Source organism: Notechis scutatus, chromosome 11, assembly GCF_049901735.1.
Source record: "Notechis scutatus isolate UNSWTSFEM ecotype Mainland chromosome 11, rNotScu1.2, whole genome shotgun sequence".
Taxonomy (NCBI): Eukaryota; Metazoa; Chordata; class Lepidosauria; order Squamata; family Elapidae; genus Notechis; species Notechis scutatus.
The window spans coordinates 19,890,574-19,910,637 of NC_142019.1; the positions used below are offsets into that span (position 1 = coordinate 19,890,574).

Here is a 20,064-nt window from a genome sequence, read left to right on the forward strand (position 1 = left end):
TGTGTCATGTGCTGGCCCCATCCCCACCCAGTTTAGCAAAGGGGGGAAAAGTCCCGATACATCATGTGATGTTGCCGTGATGACATGAGTTTGACCCCCTGCCTTAAAAGGATGCCGATTGCCAGCTGTCTGCAAGGAGTATAAATCCTTCCATTCCCCACCATCCAGTAAGAGCTGAAGAAGCTTCTTGGAGGAGAAGTGAAACGTCTTCAAAAGAAAAAAACAGGAAAGTCCAGTTGCCTGCTGAAAAAAAGCACCTTTGGGACAACCAGGACCTGGAAGGGGAACGCTTCCCATGTTCCCCTTCCGATGTGGGGTTTCACACTTTGGCTTAGTTGGGTCAGTCAGCGAACTTTATACTACCAAAATGAGGATAAAAATAATAATTCAAGATTGTTACGAAAAACTATGAGCAAGAAAAGTTTCAGATGAGAAAATTAAACAATATTTGGAAAAGTGGAATTACCTAAAATACCAGAAAAAATAAAAACTATGTTAAATGAACGAATATCAATGATAGAATTATCAGAAGTGATCAAGAGACAAAAGAATAATAAAACACCAGGGCCAGATGGGCTGCAGGCAGAATTTTACAAATGTTTACAAGATACTTTAGGCCCATCAGTGCTGGAAGTCCATAATGAAGTATTGATTGGTGCAAAGGTACCAAATTCGTGGATGAAAGCAAATATTACTTTGATTCCAAAAGATTCAGATTTAATGCAGATAAAAAACAGTAGACTCATATCTTTATTGAACACTGACTATAAAATAGTCAGTAATGGCACAGAGTCAATAATGGCACAGAGAGTAAAAAAGTTTCTAAATGAATTTATATATTCAGATCAAAATGGCTTTTTGCCTAAGAGACAGATTAAAACAATATTAGAATAATTTTGACTTCAAAGGCAATTTGCTATAAACAAATGGCAAAGGTGATAGAAAATGGAAATAGGACAGAGAATTTTAATATAAAAAGGCACAAGAAAAGGATGTCCACTATCTCCTTTACTATTCATATTGATATTAGAATTGCTAAATAGAAATATTAGACAAGAGATAGAAAATAAAGCTATGGAAATAAAAAGGGAACAATATAAATTATAGGCATTTGTAGAAGATTTGCTCTTTATCTTGGAAGACCCACAAGAAAATGGACTCAAACTAATTAGGAAAATAGAAAAGTATGGTAAAGTTGCAGGAGTGAAAATAAATTTTAAAAAATCGAGATAATTGTTTACAGACATATAGGAAAAGAACTAACGAGGAAAATAGGTATAGAGGTAGTCAAGAAAATTATAAATTGATGCAACCAATTAAAACAAATTTAGTTAAGTGGAAAAATCTACAACTATCATTGATGGAAAGAGTAGCCACCATAAAATTGAATATCCTGCCAAAATTACTGTATTTATTCCAAGCAATACCAATAAAACTGGAGGAAAAAATATTTTGAAAAATTAAACAATATTAAAATATATTTGGCAAGGGGAAAAAAAAGCAAGGATAAACTTGAAAATGTTGCAAGATTGTAAAAATTTTGGCTATTCGATTGAGTTAGACCAATGGCAGGATTTATGGGATAGAAATTATAAATTAACAATGTCTACTGCATTCTAAGAAAATCTTTATAAAATGTTTTATAGATAGCATTTTCCGCCTTCAAGGTTAGCAAAGATGTTTAAGAGTAAATCTGCAAAATGTTGGAAATATCATCAGATACCTGGTTCATACTATATCACAGGGGTCCCCAACCTACAGGCCGCTGGTTGCTGGGCGCCGCCATCTTTTTTTGATGAAAAAGTGCTTCCGGTGAGCTTTTCTGGGTAGAAAGCTCACCGGAAGCACTTTTCATCAAAAAGATGGCGGCGCCCAGCTGATGCCGGTACCGGGTCGCGGCGCCCAGCTGATGCCGGTACCGGGCCGCGGCATAAAAAAGGTTGGGGATCACTGCTATATCATATGTGGTGGGCATATCAAAAAGTGGAAAAAATAGACAGAAATACATTTATTTATTTATTTTATTTGTCAATTGCTTACAAGATAATAGGTATAAGTAAAAACATAGTTATGAATACATGGATACATATAAGAAAAATAAAAGAAACAATAGGACAGGGACGGTAGGCACGTTGGTGCGCTTATGCACGCCCCCTACAGACCTCTTAGGAAAGGGGTGAGGTCAATAGTAGACAGCTAAAGTTTTTGGGGTTTGGGGAAGAAACCACAGAGTCAGGAAGAGTATTCCAGACATTGACCACCCTGTTGCTGAAGTCGTATTTCCTGCAATCAAGTTTGGTGCGGTTTACCTTGAGTTTGTATCTATTGTGTGCTCTTGTATTGTTATGGCTGCTGAGCCTTGAGTGTTGAAGCAAACGGGACCTATTGCAATTGACAGATCTATTTGAAAACCAACACTTCTCTACTTCTCTCCAGGTCAGAGGACCCTCCACCACCAGAGCGAAGACCTGGACACAGTCATCTTAGTCAATCCTGACGAGTGGAGCGCCGTGTCAGAGGTAAAAAACATTTGTATGGGCAGCACGACTGGTTTGGTCAGAGTTGCTGCCATGGAGTTGTACAAGGGCCTGTCAAATTGGAGCTAAAAGGTGGAAAGGTCATGAGCCCTTCCTCAAAACTGTGTGCTTAGCTTCGGCCTCCAGGCCTTCTGAAGAGTAAGCTGACCTCCTGGGTGAATATGAGTCCAAAAGCACCAGAAAGCTTGGCAGGTTTGGGGGAGCGGGGGGCACATTTGTCATAAAGTTCTGAAAACCCAGAAGTGGCAAATAGGCGGCTGAAATCCATCTCTGATGTGAACAGGTGCGTTCTTTGATATGTGACCCTTCCGCCCACAAGCTGCTAGTCCTGTGTGGGCAAAGCTCTGACCAGGGAGGTGATTTGATTCTGCAGACTGGGACTTTCACCTACCAGAAACTCACCGGGATATTTGCAGATCCAGAGGTAAGCTTCATGAGAGGGTAAGCTTGGATTCCAATTGAATCGGGTTGCTTTGTTCCCTTGCCACTAGTCCCTCCTATCTTGCATTTAATTTTGGGAGCCTAGTCAATTATTTGTCTTAAGCCATTTGCTACCTTGGCACTTGCAATTTGAGTTGCTACACTGCAGACAATTTTATATAGTGACTCGCCACATGGCATTAATTCAGAAACATTCTGTATGTTTTCCATCATCTGAACTGTATAAATGAGATATTCCAGAGATCTTGGATACTTTCTTAGACTCTTTAGAAATTCCTTCCAAGTAGCTGCTCTTCTGGTCAATATAGTGATTAAATAGCATCTTTATGTGTATAGCTCTTATAAATGTAATATACATTCATGTCTATATTTCGTATACATTTAATAAACATGTTTCTAGTAAAAAATAGTTGTAGGTTATCCGGGAGTAACAGACTAGATTATTGATTGATTGTGTAGTATTTTTTTTAATTCAACTGAATTTGCATAGTATTCACTAAAATAACTTTTGAACTTAATCAAGAAGTTTTCATTATTATAATCTGTTTTAAACTCTTGTAGGTCGCCCAGCTTTTCAGTAATACTGATCCAGCTTGTAAAACCTCCCTCACCATATCGTGCTTGGGAGAAGGAGATTGGAGAAATCTTCAACACTCCAGTTTCCAAGACCACTTTTCCCTGAGAGTTAATCCTGATCCAGTCCTGCCAGAGATGGATGGGATATCTGAATTTGCTGAATATGTCTCTGAGACAGTGGATGTCCCATCCCCCTTTGATCTTCTGGAACCCCCAACCTCCGGGGGGTTTCTAAAGCTCTCCAAGCCCTGCTGCTACATATTCCCAGGCGGAAGGGGGGACTCTGCTCTCTTTGCTGTCAATGGATTCAACATTCTGGTTGATGGTGGCTCAGACAGGAAGTCCTGTTTCTGGAAACTGGTCCGACATCTGGATAGGATTGACTCAATTCTCCTGACCCACATTGGAGCTGACAATCTCCCGGGGATTAATGGACTCTTGCAGAGGAAGATTGCTGAGCAGGAAGAAGAGCAGTCACAGGGCTCCACTAACTATAGTGACTGGATAAAAAACCTTCTGTCCCCAGAGCTTGGGGTGGTTTTCTTCAATGTTCCTGAGAAGCTCAGGATGCCAGAGTCATCCATGAAAGTCAAAAGAAGCATTGCAGAAGCCAGCCTGACCTTGCAGTACCTCCACAGGCTAAGCATCAAGCCGGAGCCTCTCTATAGAGTGGTCACCAATACTGTTGAGCCAATCACTCTGTTCCACAAAATGGGTGTTGGCAAATTGGACATGTACATCTTGAACCCCGTCAAAGAGAGCAAGGAGATGCAGTTTCTCATGCAAAAGTGGACTGGAAACAGTAAAGCCAAGACAGGCATTATCCTTAGCAATGGGAAAGAAGGGGAGATTTCGGTCCCCTATCTAACATCCATCACAGCCCTTGTAGTGTGGCTTCCCGCAGGACCAACAGAAAAAATTGTACGAGTTTTGTTTCCAGGAAATGCACCACAAAATAAGATTTTAGAAGGTCTTGAGAAACTCAAGCATCTTGATTTTCTGAAGTATCCTGTAGCTACTCAGAAAGATGTGGCTTCTGTCACACCCTCTTCTGTGCTTAAACAGTCCAAGATTAAACAACGGACAGACAGTAAAGAGAGCCTCAAGTTATCGCTTAAGCCTCCTACAACAAAGATGGTTGCTGAAGAGGGCTCTAAAGAGATGAAGATGGAGACAGTAAAAGAGGCTAAAACTGAGAAAAAAGGGAAAGAGCATTCTGAAATGCTTCAAGAGAAGCTGGTCAAAACAGAGAAAGTGAAAATAGACTCCAGCGATGCCCTTAAAGCTGAGAAAAGAAAACTTGCCAAAGACAAAGTTGGCAAAAAACATCTGAAAGAGAAAGTTTCTAAACTGGAAGAAAAGAGAGATAAAGAAAAGAAAGATGTTAAAAAGGAGAAGAGGGAGATTAAAAAAGATGATGGGAAGAAAGAAGAAAGGAAAGATTCAAGGAAAGATGAAAAAAAGAAGGAAGCTAAATCAGAGTTGAAAAAAGTTTCTAAGCCAGACTTGAAGGCGTTCACCCCTGAGGTAAGGAAGACTTTATACAAGGCAAAAGTTCCCAGTAGAATAAAAACGGACAAAGTTCGTACCAAAACTGAAAAGTGCACCACTGGAGAACTGAAGTCTCCAACTGTGCCAAAGAAACATGACCAGCCTCAAGGGCCACCATTTATAGCTGAGGAGAGGCTGGTGATATCTTCACCAGAGGACCTGACCAAGGATTTTGAGGAGCTGAGCTGTGAAGAGCAAAAAGGGCCTCATCCTGCACCTGCTCCTTTAGAGGCAGAGACTGTCTCCAAGCATGCAGAAAGGCAGGATCCCTGTGACCTGGTCGCTGGAAAGGGGGTGCCGATATCCACAGGGACCGGAAGTTCAGGACTTCTTTCTCTGGCCATGCCAGAGGAGCAGATGGCTTCCCCAGAAGGTGGGGTGGTGGAAGCAGGCAAGTCACCTGAAAAACCTGATGAGAAAGCCACCTTAGCAGAGCCTGTTGGGCAAGAACTGGATGAGAATGTTGGAAGGAGTGTCGGAGAATTTCCAGGAAAAGGGAAAGATCAGATACCATCACATGGGGAAGAAAACACGGCTCCTTCAGGAAGGGATTGGATGTCCCGAGGAGAAGACACCAGCTTGAAAAAGAAAGATGTATTTAAAAGGGCAGAGCTGGAAGGGACATTAGAGGAAGCAGTAACAGCAAAAGGCAAAGAGTTAGGAAAGAAAGAGCTTTCTCAAGTCCAGCCAGCACAAGGCCCCTCTTTGCTTTCTGATGGGAAAGGAAAAGAACACAAGACAGACAGAGTGAACTCAAGCAAAGTACCTGGGAAGTCGCCCGGGATAAAGGAAAGGGAGGACTCTCACCTGGGAAGCATGCCTTTCCCATCAGGAGAACATATTTCCTACATCCAAGACGAAACCATCCCTGGCTACTCAGAGACAGAACAGACCATCTCAGACGAGGAGATCCATGATGAGCACGAGGAGAAGGTGGCACACTTCAAGCCAGACATTGGCAGTTATGACATTGCAGGAGCAGACCAGGCCTTTGAAGCTGCCAATGGGATCCAGACTCTTACAGCGCCTGAAGTTGCCAAAGGGTATGCTGGACAGGAACCCGAAATCCTTGCCTATCCTACAAATCTTGTGGCAGCCCCTTTGGCAGAAGAGGAGCATGTTTCTTCAGCAACATCCATTACAGAATGTGACAAACTTTCCTCCTTCGCCACTTCTGTCGCTGAAGACCAATCCGTTGCATCAATCACAGCGCCGCAGACAGAGGAAACAGGCAAAAGTTCCTTCCTGTTGGATACGGTGAACAGCATACCTTCCTCTCGAACAGAGGTCACCCAAGGCCTAGATTACGTACCTTCTGCTGGCACTATTTCTCCCACATCGTCCCTAGAAGAGGACAAAGGCTTTAAGTCTCCTCCTCCAGAAGACTTCCATAGTCAAATAGAAAGTGAGAAGAAACTTGAAGCCTGCAAGAAAGTTTTGCAGCAGCAGCAGCAGCAGCAGCAAGAAACTCCACACTTTGAGAGGCCTTGGCAAGCAGAAGAACATTATGATGCCCTACTGTTTTTACAGCAAGGGCCCCTGGGAGATAGTTCAAGTGAAATATCTGTGGAAGGATCTCAAGAAACTACCATGCTTTTGAGTGAAGCAAATGCACACCTGCTGCAGGTACAACAAGGCTCTGGCGATGCTGAAGATCGCTGCATAAGCCCTGACGATAGCACGGTCAAGATGGCATCTCCCACCCAATCAGGCCCCACTAGTGCAGGGCACACACCTTTTCATCAATCCCCTATAGAAGAAAAATTGGATACTGCAGAAGCAGACATGTTTGAAAAGTTAGCCAAATCTCCTGTAATGGGGATTGAAATAGAAAGACCCAACAGAGCAATGAATGTATCCAGAACATTTGAAGGTGATGGGGAGCATCGTGAAATCAGAGAGAGATGCCTTCATGACATGCCTGACCTGGAAGCAGCAGCCATCCTGCATGCAGGATTCTTACCTGCACCAAATGAAGACAAGAGCCAGCATTTGGAGAAAGAGGAGCTAGCAATAAGCTTCTACCACAAACAAGAAACTATTGATATTTCTGACCTGGATCTTCCCACTGAAAATAACCTCCTAGGGACCTTAAAAGATGCCTCATCTAAGAATGTTGGCACTGCTGAGGAAGCATCCCATGAACAGGTTGTTAGGCCTGGGACTGAGGTGTTCTCTCCTTCAGAAATACCTCTGCCAAAAGGATGGGAAGCAATTTCAGACATACCTAGAGATGAAAAATCTTCACAAATCATTAATTTACCAGGAGAAGAAAAGGCATCTTCTTTTACTGATGAAATTCCTGGAGAGACATCATGTTCTGATAATTTCATCACTGAAATATCTCAAAAGGGTTTGCATTTGACAGAAACTGGCTTAGAACAAAAGGAGTCTGTTTCTTCAGAAGATAGTACATTTGTTCTGAGTCTTCATGGAGAAACCCCTTCATATTTATTCAAAGAAGAAATTTCTCCAAGAGATACTACACTTCTGCTTATGAAAGAGAGCCCTACTAAAGAAACATCATTGGGCGTGCTTGTGGAACAGCTGTCTCCTAAAACTAAACACCCAGCTTCAGCAGAAGAGAGCCCAAGTACAGATGGAAGAGCAGAAGTGGCTATCAAAGAGGATCCATGCAGTTCCTCTTTAAACTTTCAGCAAAGTCCATTTCTAGATGCCACCATAATACAGCCTTCAGCAGACCCTTTTCTGGAAAGTGAAAGATCGGCTTCCTTAACAGAAAAACAGACTTGCAAGGAACTGTCTCCTAAACAAACATCTCCAGACTCAAAGTCCTCAAGCTTCACATCAGTGAGCCCAGCTTTAGATAGCAGTGCCTTGGAAGTTTCATCTGGAGAGAAAGAACCTAATCAATTTCTAGGAAAGAAAGAGGAAACAAATGAATTATCTCCAGAAATAGAAAATCCTTATCTGAGAGACATAAATTATGAGAAGAAAGTGTGGTTTCCAGAGGGAATGAATGAAATACCGTGCAAAGACCAGCAACTGAAATATAACAAAGAAAAGGGGGAATCTACATTTTTGGATGACGAGGTAGACAAACCTGCTAAGAAGGAAGAAGACATTCACTCTATGGAGAGTGAAGATATTCCCAAGCAGGATAGTTTGGATGCTGAACCTGGCTCCTTTCAGGAAGAAACGGCCAATGAGAAGGATGGCTTTTTATTTGTAGATGGCAAGCCTATGTTGAAAGAAAAACCAGCTCCCCAGGCACATCCTAATCAAGGTGTTTTGAATTCAGAGAAAGCTGAACTTTGTAGCTTTGAAAACAGTCCCTCTTTTGAACTTGAAAGTGAGCCAAAATCAAGTGTGGAATGGGCTTTTTTGTCCTTTCCACACCAGGCTAAGATGCCCACTTCAGTGCAAGGAGAAGAAGAACCTTTCCCTCAATCTAATCAAGTAATGGAGACAGTGACCCTGTACCCATCTTTTGACCTCATGAGTGAAGCTGTGGAGAGAAAGCAAAATGCTGATGAGGAATCAAGTGAGCATCTTGATGACCACCCAGGTGGCAGTAGAAAGCAGCCCAGAACTTCCGCAACTCTTCTGAATGCAAGTGCAGGGTCCGAGGAGAACAGACAGTTGGATCCTGACCAAGATTGCAGAGGAAGCCGGGATCTTGACACGCGCTCTGTTAGCCAAACCAAATGTTACGTGTGGCCAGGTGCTCTGGACTCCTCGGGTCCTTTGGAGTTGCCTGATTCCAAAGCAAAGGCAGGTGAGAAAGGGCAAGAGAGGGAAGAGAGGGAACCAACGCCCTACCCTCATGAAAAAACTTTCCAGTATGCTGACGTCTACAGGAATGTGGTGATGTCTGATATGGGCCATCCTGGAAAGGACGCAGTAGCCAAGAGTACTCAAGCACTGAGCCCTCCGAAGGAGGAATTCCTCTACCCCATTTCCTCCAAAGAAGAAGATTCTTACCTCTCCACTCCAACCGAGAAGGAACTCTCATCCCCAAGTTCGCCAAAGGTTGTGACGGGGCATTCCTTTAAGTATGCAGAGGTTACTGAGCAGTATTTGCAGGATCCCCATTTCATGACATCCACAGACGCCACACAATGGAAAGAAAGCCCAGTGAGCCTCCAGCCTGCCTCCTCTTTGGGAGATACAGCCTTCAGGGAAGAGGTGAGCCCTTCAGATAGAAAACCCAGTAAGGAGCAAGAGTCCTCAACAGGTTTTCATCCCAAAGACATTTATTATGAGAAAGCTGAAAGAGAAGACAGTGCTAGCGACTCAGAGCTGGAGAAAGGTGCCAAGGAGAGGTCAGAAAAAGAATCCGCATCTCCCCTGGTGAAGCCAAAAGAACTCTGTGCTGCCTCAGAGAAGGACAACGTCTCTGTCCCAGGGCAAGAAATCTACGATGGGTCATTGGGAGAGGGAAGTCCCTCCAAGAAAACAGCCGGGGACAGCCTTGCAGATCCTAGCAGGCGGGAAGGGGGCACAAAGACGTCCCAGGTGGCCATCGAGCAGCCCTCCCAGGACCTCGTGGAAAAAGCCTGTGGGGGTCTTGACCCTAGAAGCTTTTTACTTTCCGTCTCTGCTAAAGACAAGGACTCCCCAAAGGGGCCCGTCCTCCTTCCCAAAGGGCTTGATTGTTCTTCCTCTGGATTTGAACTTTCCTGCCTGGAAAAGCACGAGCCATCCATTTTGTTCAGACATGAAGCCCATTTCTCCTCACACTTGGAGCATAAATCTCTCCTCTTAAACATGCCTGAACCTGCCTCTCCAGGAAAAGGTCAAGAAGATGAATACTTAGAGGTATCAAAAAAGGGGGAAGCAGAAGGAAAGCTCCCTTGGCAGACATCCCCAGAGGATCCGATCCACAAGCAGTCATCCAGCCCCCCTGAGGAACCTTCCTCAGGGACCCCTCCCTCTGCAGGGCAGCCGACAGGGAGCAGCCCCCTCCCCAGCCTCCAATACATGGCAGGGGCCCAGAGCCCACCCATCGCCCCTCCATTGCTTTCAGGAGAGGACGTAGCCTCTGCTGGCCCAAAGGCTGGGCAGCCATCCGAACCCACTTGCACAGTTGGCTGTTGCCCACAGCCGGCAAGCCCCCAAGAATGGCCCGCAGCAGCCCCGCCCCGGGCCGGTTCTCCTCCTGGTCACCAGGAGGCAGGAGCAACAGCTAACGGCCCCACGGAAGTCAGCCTCAGTCCACTCCCTTTGTCTGACTCATCCCCCATTTCAGAGAAATCTAGGCAGGAGCAGGAGGGGTGTGCGAGGCAGAGCCGTCCCCTGTCACTGGTGACCCCTCCCCAGGGGGACTTGAACAGCCAAAGACAGGAGCACGGAGGGGACACTTGCCAAGCAGTGGAGCCAGGCTTCCAAGCCGTATCTAACCGTGGGCAGAAATCATATGAGCGCAAGCAAAGAAAGGGTGAATTGTCTCCATCCTTCATCAACCCAAGTCCTCAGGATTCATCAGAAGGCAGTGAGTTTTCACAGGGGAAAGGGCCCATTTCAGTCAAAGGAAAGCCCCCTTCCGTTCCTGGTGGCCATAGACCAGCTACTTCCGCTGTGGAGGAAACTCCTCCCACGTCTGCCAGTGATTCGGGGACTTCTCAGTCAGACTCCGATGTCCCTCCTGAAACAGAGGAATGTCCCTCCATTACAGCAGAGGCCGCCCTGGATTCGGATGAAGAGACTGACTACCTCCCGGTAGACAAAGCTGCAGGCAGTTCCCAGCATGGCTCCAAGCCTGGCCAGGACCCACCACCTGCTTCCTTGGCAGACCCTCCGCCTCACCCTCCACACCCAGATGTCTGCATGATGGATCCTGAAATGCTGCTGATTGAGCAGAACCTGAACAGACTTGACAAGATATCCAAGAAGGACCTGAAGGATAAAAATAAAGCGTCCAAGAAGCTCCCGGGCAAGTCCAAGTCCTCCTCCCCGTACCAGAAAGCTAGTAAACAATTACTTAGTCCCATGAAGCAGCCGCCTGACAGTCGGTCTTCAAGGCCAGGGATGGCTAAGAAAGAGAAACTGCTCAAGCCACCCGTGGAAGACCGAGAGGAAGGTTCTCGAAGCGCCCACACCAGCCCCGGCAAGAACCTCGTCAGTGGTGTCAGAACTGGCCCAGGTAAGAATGAACCGAGGCACAGCGGAGATTGGGAAGGTTTGGATCCTCCGGAGGGATGGTTTGGGCAGAGGAGCTGAGCTTCACCAACCCTTTAGTGCTTCTGGAAGGTCGGCCTTTTGGTCCCAAGAATGAATTGACAAGAGTCTTGTCAATTCCTCCCCGCTCGTTACTAACAATATAGGGCAAGTTACTGCTTTGACTTTTATCCCTAAAACGTTTGAAGACAGAATTAAATTAATTATAAGGGCTAAACAAGCTAGATGCCTCCTCCTTCCCCCATTGCCTTATCTGCCTTTCTGACTACTAGTAGTGAAGCCCCAGTAAAACAATAAAGGCTTCGTTTAGACATCCAAGGGTTTCAGTTCACTCTCTCTCCCTACCGGATACGTGTGCAGCTTGCAGTGGGGACAAAAATATGCCTAGCAGTTTCTAGGTTCCCACGCAGTTAAGTCAGGGGGTTGGTTACCTCAGCCTGGCAGGATGGGATTCAGTTTCCTCAGCTTCTCATGAAAGCAACTTGTGAGGAAGAAATGCCCCTGGGGGGTCCATCTTGGGGCACAGCAGTCTTCTCTGGACCCTGCTCTGGAGTAGACCATTCTTCAGCAGTGTGACACATTATCTACTTCATCTCAGATATCTCCAGCCGACTTTTCTCCCCTTCCCTAGACGGCTAACATCCCTTCAAGTCTTCCCAGTTCTCCCTCCGTCCCCTACTTGCTAGTACAGCCTCCCTTTTTCCTCTACAGAAGTTGCCACTGTGCTCAATGATTTCCATGGCACCATTCCCATCTTAGGGCATATTGAAAATCTAAGCAGGGAAACAGCTTCCTCATTTCTTTGGGCAGGTTGACCACAAATAGACCCTTTTCCTTTCCTTCTTTTGAGGTCTCTCTTCTTCTCTCTGGTTGCCCCTCTTTAAACTTGACCTTGTAAACCGTGCCTTTCTTTTTGACAGACGCCTCAGAGGTGGGTTCCCCAAGGTGCACCTCCAGTTCTCTGGCTGCTAGACAGCCAATTCTTCATCTGCCTTCCCATCTCAGGATGATATTCTTGAACCCAGAGTGTGGCTGAACCTGGTAGGATTGAGAAAACTGTTCAAAGTTGATGTCTTCTCTACATTGGTTTGGATATTTTTAAATCAGATCCTGAATCCTGACTCACTGTTCTCTGATCCCTTTCGGCTGATGTGTATGTGATGCCACATCATATTGATAAAAACCTCTTCTTTAAAGCTGTCACAGTGCTTCGTGCCTCTGCTGAAAATTTCATGTGAATTGTTAAGTGAACCTTAAGGGAGCCAACTTGCAGCCCTTCCTTCTGAAGCCGCTGATTGGCTGTTATATTCAAAAGCCACCGTGCCACCTTCCGACCCAGTTTTAGTAAAAAGCTGATGCTCAGGTTTGGCTTGGCCACGTTATGTCTAGTTAGCACAAAAGCTAACCTCTTCTAAAAGCAGAGAGAGGTGGCTCCTCCTCCTCCTCCTCTGGCTGTTAGCAGGACAGTTAGAGCCAAATTTTGGGGAGACTAGGGATGGTTACCAAAAAGGCTGGATCCAAAGAGGGCCTCTTAAGGAAAGCCAGACCAGACCAGATTCTGTTTAAGGCTGCAGGTGCAACCCAAGAGAGGTTTTCCGGTTACCATGCCCCCCCTTACAAAAAGGGCCAGGACGGCACGAGTCAGACCGGCAATGGTCATGTTAGTAAGTGTCCTTCCCAGTTCCTTAGAGGCCTCAGCCCAAAAGTAGCCCAAGCAACGCAACAATGTGTGTGACTTAGTCAGCATTCTGACTCTACCTGGTAAACCTCGGGAGGTTTCTTGGCAAAGTGCTGTGCTGAAGAGGCACCGTAAGTAGCCAGACAGGAGAAGTAGGTTGCCAACTGAAAGGTTATCAGTGCAATAAAGTTTGCTTTGCCCTCTTACCTTCTCAGTCCAGGCTCAAATCAGAGTTCATACCCATGTTTGTTTAAATGGACGGCTAATCTTCTTCTACCAGCATGCCAAATGTTATTTCGGTCACTTCATCTCCCACAGCTCATCAGAGAACCAAGAAGTACTTCACGATCGGTGCCCTCAGAGTTGGGGGCAATTCTCATACCAGAAACTTCTTCAGTTCTCACTGGGTGGTGGGGAAGAGCCACGGTGGTGCAGTGGTTAGAGTGCAGTATTGCAGGCTGCTTCTGCTGACTGCGGGCTGTCTGCAGCTTGCACTTTGGCAGTTCAGATCTCACCAGGCTCCAGGTTGACTCAGCCTTCCATCCTTCCGAGGTGGGTAAAATGAGGACCCAGACTGTTGGGGGCAATAGGCTGACTCTGTAAACCACTTAAGAGAGGGCTGGAAAGCGCTGTGAAGCGGTATATAAGTCTAAGGGCTATTGCTAATGGAAAGATTTATATATTCCTTGCAGGCAGCTGGTCATTTCCATTCTTATCTATATCTTATCTATATCTCTGGGTAGTTTATTTCCTTCTCCTATGCAGAAATAAGGGGGATCCTTCAATCCTATGGTAATCCATACAGGGACAATTTCCTTGGACACTGGGAATCTGCTTGTGACCTGAGTTTTTTGGCTGAAGAAAAAGAAAAGAGATACGACAAAGACTTTCTCTTTGTTCCTGTCTCCTGATACTGGAATTCAGTGAGAGCATTTTCTGCATCTGAATGTTAGGAGATTAAGGTCAAACAAGAGGAAGAGATTTCTTTACATGCATGCCACATTTTTAACTTGTGGAGTTCAGTACCACAAGGTCTAATAATGGCTTTAAAGGTGGATCAAGCAAATCCGTGATTAAGGCTACTAATGGACATAGATTATTTTCAGGAATAGCGATGGCACCAGCTGATGGAAAACATATATATGAAAGCACTCTTATGATAATAGAAAACCCCGTGTGGGTGTCTATTTAGCCACTTGAATTGTTACCGTCTTAGGGGTAACTATATAGTTGCTGTCTCTGAGCTGCAGTCTTGAGGATTTCACACATTTCAGTACCGAGGTGGGGGAAAGAGCAGACAGATCGCAGACTTCTAGCTGTCCCCTTCCTTCCCTCCCAGCAACAGTGACTTGTGTCTGGCCAGCAAGGAGAGTCCAAGGGAAGACTCTCAGAATATCATTCACACATGGGCTCTGGAAATCTATTGACCTGGGCCCCAGTCAGGAATGTGTCTCTCCTTGGCCCTAGTGGCCCTTAGAGATGACTCAGCCATTCAAGGTCCTTTGGAAAGAGAAAGGTGGGGGAAGAGGTGTTCAAGCTGGGAGTCTCGGAGGGTTGCCCAAAGGCCCTCACTCCTCTGGGATTTTGAGGAGAGTGGAGATGCCTACAAAGCCCGGTGAACAATCACACACTGGTTTGTTCCAAGTATAATGCCTATAGGGAGGCAAACTTACAAGGCCCAGGCAAAGAACTTCCCAGAAACAGCGTTCCTTTGGTGGTGGCCGGTGTAAAGGAATGCCTCCCCAGCTGCTTCATTTCTTATGTATAGGGATCACAGTGGAAGGGAGCTTTTCCTGCAAAAAACGAACAAGATAAGAGCAATAATTGGACAGTGTTTCTGAGAGCCCAATATAAACTAAGCAGCAAGCCCAGATCCTGAAATATATGGAGTCTTACCTGATTTTCAACTGGTCAGCTGTCAAATGGATTTCTGCTTCCTATTGCTAATGGAAAGAATATACAGTGACCTGTGGTGGATCCATGCAGAAACAAGGGTGGGATGGTTTAGTGTGAATTGGCACAAGGTGAGCTATCCCTAAGTGGCAAGGGGGACGGGGGGGGGGACCCAGGAGGCCCCTCTTCTGGTCGCGTTCTATGTCACACCACGGACAAGCAGAACTTATCTCACAAACATGGACAGGAGAGGGTGCAGCTCCCTTCCATGGCTGACTCACAGCTCTAGTGTTTAATGTACGTTATTTGCTATCAGGACTTTGTAAACAGCTATTGAGACTAATTACCATCGAGGATCCAATCTCTGCATTTCATAGAAGCACAGAATCACAGGGTTGAAGTCTTCTAGTCCACCCCTGTCTCAGACAAAGAGTTGTCCAATCTTTTCTTGAAAACCTCCAGCGACGAAGCGTTCGCCATTCCGGGAGTCACGCTAATCCAACTGCTTAATAGCGTCAAGAAATCCCTCTTTATTTCCAGGTTGGATCTCCCTCTGACAAGCTTCCACCCATTGCTTCTTGTCCAGCCCTCTGGCGCTATGGAGAATCAATCAATGGCAGCCTTTCAAGTAGAGGAAAGACTGCGGTCATCTCCCCCCTCAGGGTTAAGCCAAACATACCTGCCTTCGTAAGGTTTTTGCCTCCAGGCCCCGTATCATCCTTCTTGCTCTTCTCTACACACTTTCTAGGGCTTTCTCCTCTTTTTCTGTATCGTGTGGACTAGAACTAGATGCAGTACTCCAAGGGTGGCCTCGCTAATGTGGTACAGAGCGGTACTGTCTCACCCTGCGATCTTGATGCTATCCCTCTGCTGATGAGCTGCACTGGCTCTTTTTGGCAGCTGCAGCTCACTGCTGGCTCATTCCAGGAGTGGTCTATTAAGACATCTAGATCTCTCTCACAGCTAGGGACCATTTATTCTACACCGGTGCAGTTGGTTTTTCCTATCTAAATGTAAGACTTTACTTTTCTCATCACTGAATTGCATCTTGTTGGATAGGGTCCAGTGCTCCAGCCTGTCAAGCTCCTTTTTCCGAAATATTAGTGATTTCCGCCCCCAGTTTTGTGTCACCTGCAAATTTAATGAGCGTCCCAAATGTGGCCCTATCGAGAAAATGAGATTGGCCTTTCCAGTCTCCTGGCGCTGGACCCAAATCGGAAACAGGCTTCATTCCTTCCGGTTTTCTTTGGAATAACTACTATGGCTTGCATTGCCAAAGCCTTATTAGTAGCCATTCCTATTCTTTTGGAACTATTCTGGTCTGCCAAGGCTACTTGACAAAGTCCAGCTTCCATGCCACCAATTTTCAGGAAACTGAATTCTCTCTCCTAGGTCTAAAAGGACAGCAGAAAGTTTATTTGCCTACATTTCTCAGCAAACTTTTGTAATGGAAGAAACCATGCAAATCTACGTCAATCTCATTTTGTCTAGGTAGTTCATAGGGGAGAGAAACTGGGTGCACTCCAGCAACTTTATACAACTATCATTTCAGTGGTTACTAGAGAAAACTGTGCCCCGGAAGATTGCTTTCCACCAAAATCCTCAACCTTGTGTGTGAATGTGGAGAGATTAGAAGAATAGTAGAATGCCAGTTACTGCCAAGTCAGTTTTGTCCTTCGGTTATTGGGATGTGTCCTGCCTTTGCTTCATGGGGATAGAAGAATCCGGGAGGGGCCTTGCCAACAGGACCTGGCAGCCATTAGGGAGCTAGCCGGGCTTTGGGACAATTTCTGGCCCACTCCCAAGTTCTAAAGGTTATCTAAGAGACAGTTTTGTGAACTGCCTAGCATACTTTTGTTACTGCAAAAGATCAAATTTTAGTAAAGTGTAAAAAAAACAGATGCTTCTTAGACCAGGTTTCTTCCAACCAAACAATAAGGAAAAGTTGGCGATTGTTGCATCTTTTATCAAAAACCTCCACTTTCTCTCCACAAGTTTCCAGCAGCCCCAAAAGTTCCTCCACATCACCTGGACCACCTGTCTACGTGGACTTGGCGTACATCCCCAACCATTGCAACGGGAAAAATACGGACCAAGAGTTCTTCAGGAGAGTCAGAGCTTCTTACTACGTGGTCAGTGGGAACGATCCCAGTAGCGGGGAGCCCAGTCGTGCCGTCCTGGAGGCCTTGTTGGAGGGGAAGGCCCAGTGGGGGGAGAACCTGCAGGTAGGTGCCTGGCTGGCTTCCCTTCCCCCAGGAGTGGCAGCCTGGGAGACCCGCTTCCTCTCAGCCCTTTGGGCGTAGCTGCAGGCCCCGCCCGGGATCCTCTTCTCTGGTCCACCAGCTGGGCTCCTGGGCTGGAGCCGAAAGGGGCTCAGGGGTTTTTTGCCTCCAGGGCCGGCTTTCCTCTGACAGCCCAGCAGGAAGGCAGGCTCGCTGCAGTCTTCCCTGCCCCCACCCCCATCAACTGGCTGGCCCGCAACTACTTTGCCACGCCCCTCTTCTCCCCCCACCTCCCCCCATCCCGAAGAAGGCGGCTGCGGCTGGCAAGAGAATCTGCGCCGCCGACCCTGGTTGTCAAAGTCCGGCTGGAATTCCACGGTTCAGGCCACAGGCTTTTGACACGTGGTCCATCTCTCTTGTTTCCCCAGGTCACACTAATCCCAACACACGACACGGAAGTGACGCGGGAATGGTACCAGCAGACTCACGAGAGACAGCAGGAGCTGAAGATCATGGTCTTGGCCAGCAGCAGCACCGTGGTGATGCAGGACGAATCTTTCCCTGCATGCAAGATCGAGTTCTGAGCTTCCCCTCCTCTCCTTCCCCTCCCACGCAGCACTTGGAAGGCCCACCTGCTCCCCACTGCTTGATTTGTTGCCTTTCCCGAGTGTCGGCTGAACTCGGCAGGAGCAGCACTCCATCCGTGTGTGGTTCTTGCTTGCCAGAGCCCCAAGACCTGCCCCACACGCCTGGATACGTGTGCCGAGTGGCCCCACCACTTGTCTGCTCTCCCTGGAACCGCTGCCAAGGGGTTCGGCTCCCTGGATTTGGTTTGTCTGCCCTGTCTTTGCCCTGCTCCTTCTCATCCCACGGCTGAGCTCTGTCCAGCTCTTGGCCAACCCTTGGAGGGAATGTGGGGGAGGGGACCACGTGGGGCTGATGGAGAAGGCAAGGCTCGGGCTCTGGAGCAAGCCAAGCAAGGAGGTGGCCCCAGGGCCCTCCTTTCTGGGGAAGGTGCACAGAAGAGAACGTCTCGAGAGACCAGGCATGAAGTGGCACAACCCACCTTCCCCTCTGTGGCACAACCATTTGAAGGGGGGAGGCTCCTGTGACGACCAGTGCCCAGGCTGCCCTCGGGCCCTTGCCCAAGGCCCTGAGGCTGGGATGGCGCCTGCCCCTCCGCCCACAGCTCTCCTCTTCTCAAAGGCTGAAAGCAAAACCTTTCACTTTCTGGACCAGCACAAAGCTGTCTGTGCCAGGATGGGCGGTTGAGGCAGCGGGCACTGGGAGCCGCCTGGTGCAGCGCTGAGCAGGTTGCAAGGAAGCTTTAGTCCTCTGCAGGAAAAGATCAGCTTGGAAGAGCCATAGGATACCCGGAACCCTTCGAAGGAGAGGGTGGATGAGGAGAAATAGAGCAATGTTATTTTTTCCGGTTATTGTTTAATTTATTATTTTTTAATGGCATGTACTTTTTCATGTACAGGTTTTGCATTTGTGTTTTCAAATGTTTTGACTTTTATTGTAGGCTCTTAACTCCCAGGTCACAGGGTACTCACATTTCTAAATGCTGCAAACTGACAGAGGATGGAGAATTATCCCCCCCCCCCCAAATCACTTTGGTAACATACATTTGAATCCTTCAGTCTGCTTGGCCCAGGTCAGCCTTGGGACATCTGGTCCTGGGTGAGGGGAAATGCGTGGCAGCCTTTCTCGTGGTTCTCGTGGCTTGAATTGCTGCCCTTCTGGCTGGTGTTTAGCTGGCAGACCAAGTGTACGTCTGTAGTTAGACAAGTGAATGTACTGACCCACTTACGAATGTGTCTTAGAAGCTGAAGCTAATGCGGTGGGAGGAGGGAGACCAAGAACTGTCCCTTCCTCTTAGGCAGTACAAGGACTCTGACCCATCTGTTCCTCCTCCTCCTCCTCCTCTTCCTCACACAGCCCTGCCTGAGTCTCACTCCAATATTTTGTAATTTTGAAGCAAGCTTCAGCAGCCTCCCCTTGCCCATTTTATGGCAAAATTTATAACAATTATTGCTCATCCTTAGCCATGAGAACCAATTGGACCTTTGGCAACCCCAGGAGGAAAATACGGCGTCTGCTCTTCCTGCATGTGGCAATTAGTGCCCGAGTGCTCCTGTTCCTATGACTCCCTTGGCCTCGTGGCAAAGAAAGAGAAGCAGCCCCTCCGTGGCGTGTGTGTGTGTGGGGGGTCTCGCCTAAACAGCCCCCTTCTCCGCTGGCCCTTTTGCTCTCCGTTAGTCCTGTCCCCTCCAACGTCTCGCCTCCCTTCAGTTCTGTGTGCAATACGCTGTAATGCTAATAACCGCAAAGGAATGGGTCTGCGCTGACCAATAAAGCAACCTTCACCACAGGATCTGTGTGAGGCTCTCCCTCCGGCGCACTGGGGATCGCAAGGCCAAGAGGGCCATTTTAGCCCAGCAAGGCCCGGCTCCCGTATTTGTTCTTGAGCTGGGAGGCTCTTCGCCTTGTCTGAAGGCACCTGGCCGCAGAGCAGCCCTGGGACACCCCCTCCCCTCTGCCTCAGTCCGGCTACAGCTGGGCACCCTAAGAGTTAGGAACATGAAGAAGTGGGTCCGGAATGGGCTGTGCCCTAACAAGCCACAGCCCAGCACAGCTTGGTGTTCTACGTAAGACGCTCAGCGTCACTGGCTGGGTTCCCATAACGGGGAGGCCTGGAGATGCAGCCAGGGCTGATCAGGAGTCGTGGGCTCTGGGTCTCCCTTCTTTGGGGCTGTAAGTCTGGCTGGGAAAGGGGAACCGGGGCTCACCAAGCGCCGCCCCCAGTCTCCTGGTGGGGGGGGGGGGCATTTCCAACTTCTTCTTTGCCTTGCAGAGGGAACCACTGTTCTCCCTCCCTCCCTCCAGGTGCTGGCAACACTTTCCCTGAGCGATTGCACGGATCTCCCCCTCAGCCCTCCCCCCCCCCCAAATATCCTGAAGAACTCCAATTGGGCTGGAGAAAGGAGCAAATGTGAAATGGCCACTGTTTATGGGCAGAGAG

At 47.4% G+C, this 20,064-nt stretch overlaps 1 protein-coding gene across 2 annotated transcripts in view; it reads left to right on the forward strand.

Moving 5' to 3' along the window:
- Nucleotides 1-19,413, forward strand: part of MAP1A (microtubule associated protein 1A) — a 38,476-nt gene extending 19,063 nt beyond the window's left edge. For both annotated transcript variants that reach the window (XM_087973023.1, XM_026684636.2), the window contains 5 exons: nucleotides 2,437-2,519; nucleotides 2,821-2,961; nucleotides 3,540-11,211; nucleotides 16,813-17,042; nucleotides 17,468-19,413. In XM_087973023.1, the coding sequence (XP_087829149.1) occupies nucleotides 2,437-2,519; nucleotides 2,821-2,961; nucleotides 3,540-11,211; nucleotides 16,813-17,042; nucleotides 17,468-17,623 (8,282 nt within the window). In that variant the 3' untranslated portion in view covers nucleotides 17,624-19,413. The remainder of the gene's footprint in view (nucleotides 1-2,436; nucleotides 2,520-2,820; nucleotides 2,962-3,539; nucleotides 11,212-16,812; nucleotides 17,043-17,467) is intronic.
- Nucleotides 19,414-20,064: the final 651 nt, after the last annotated feature.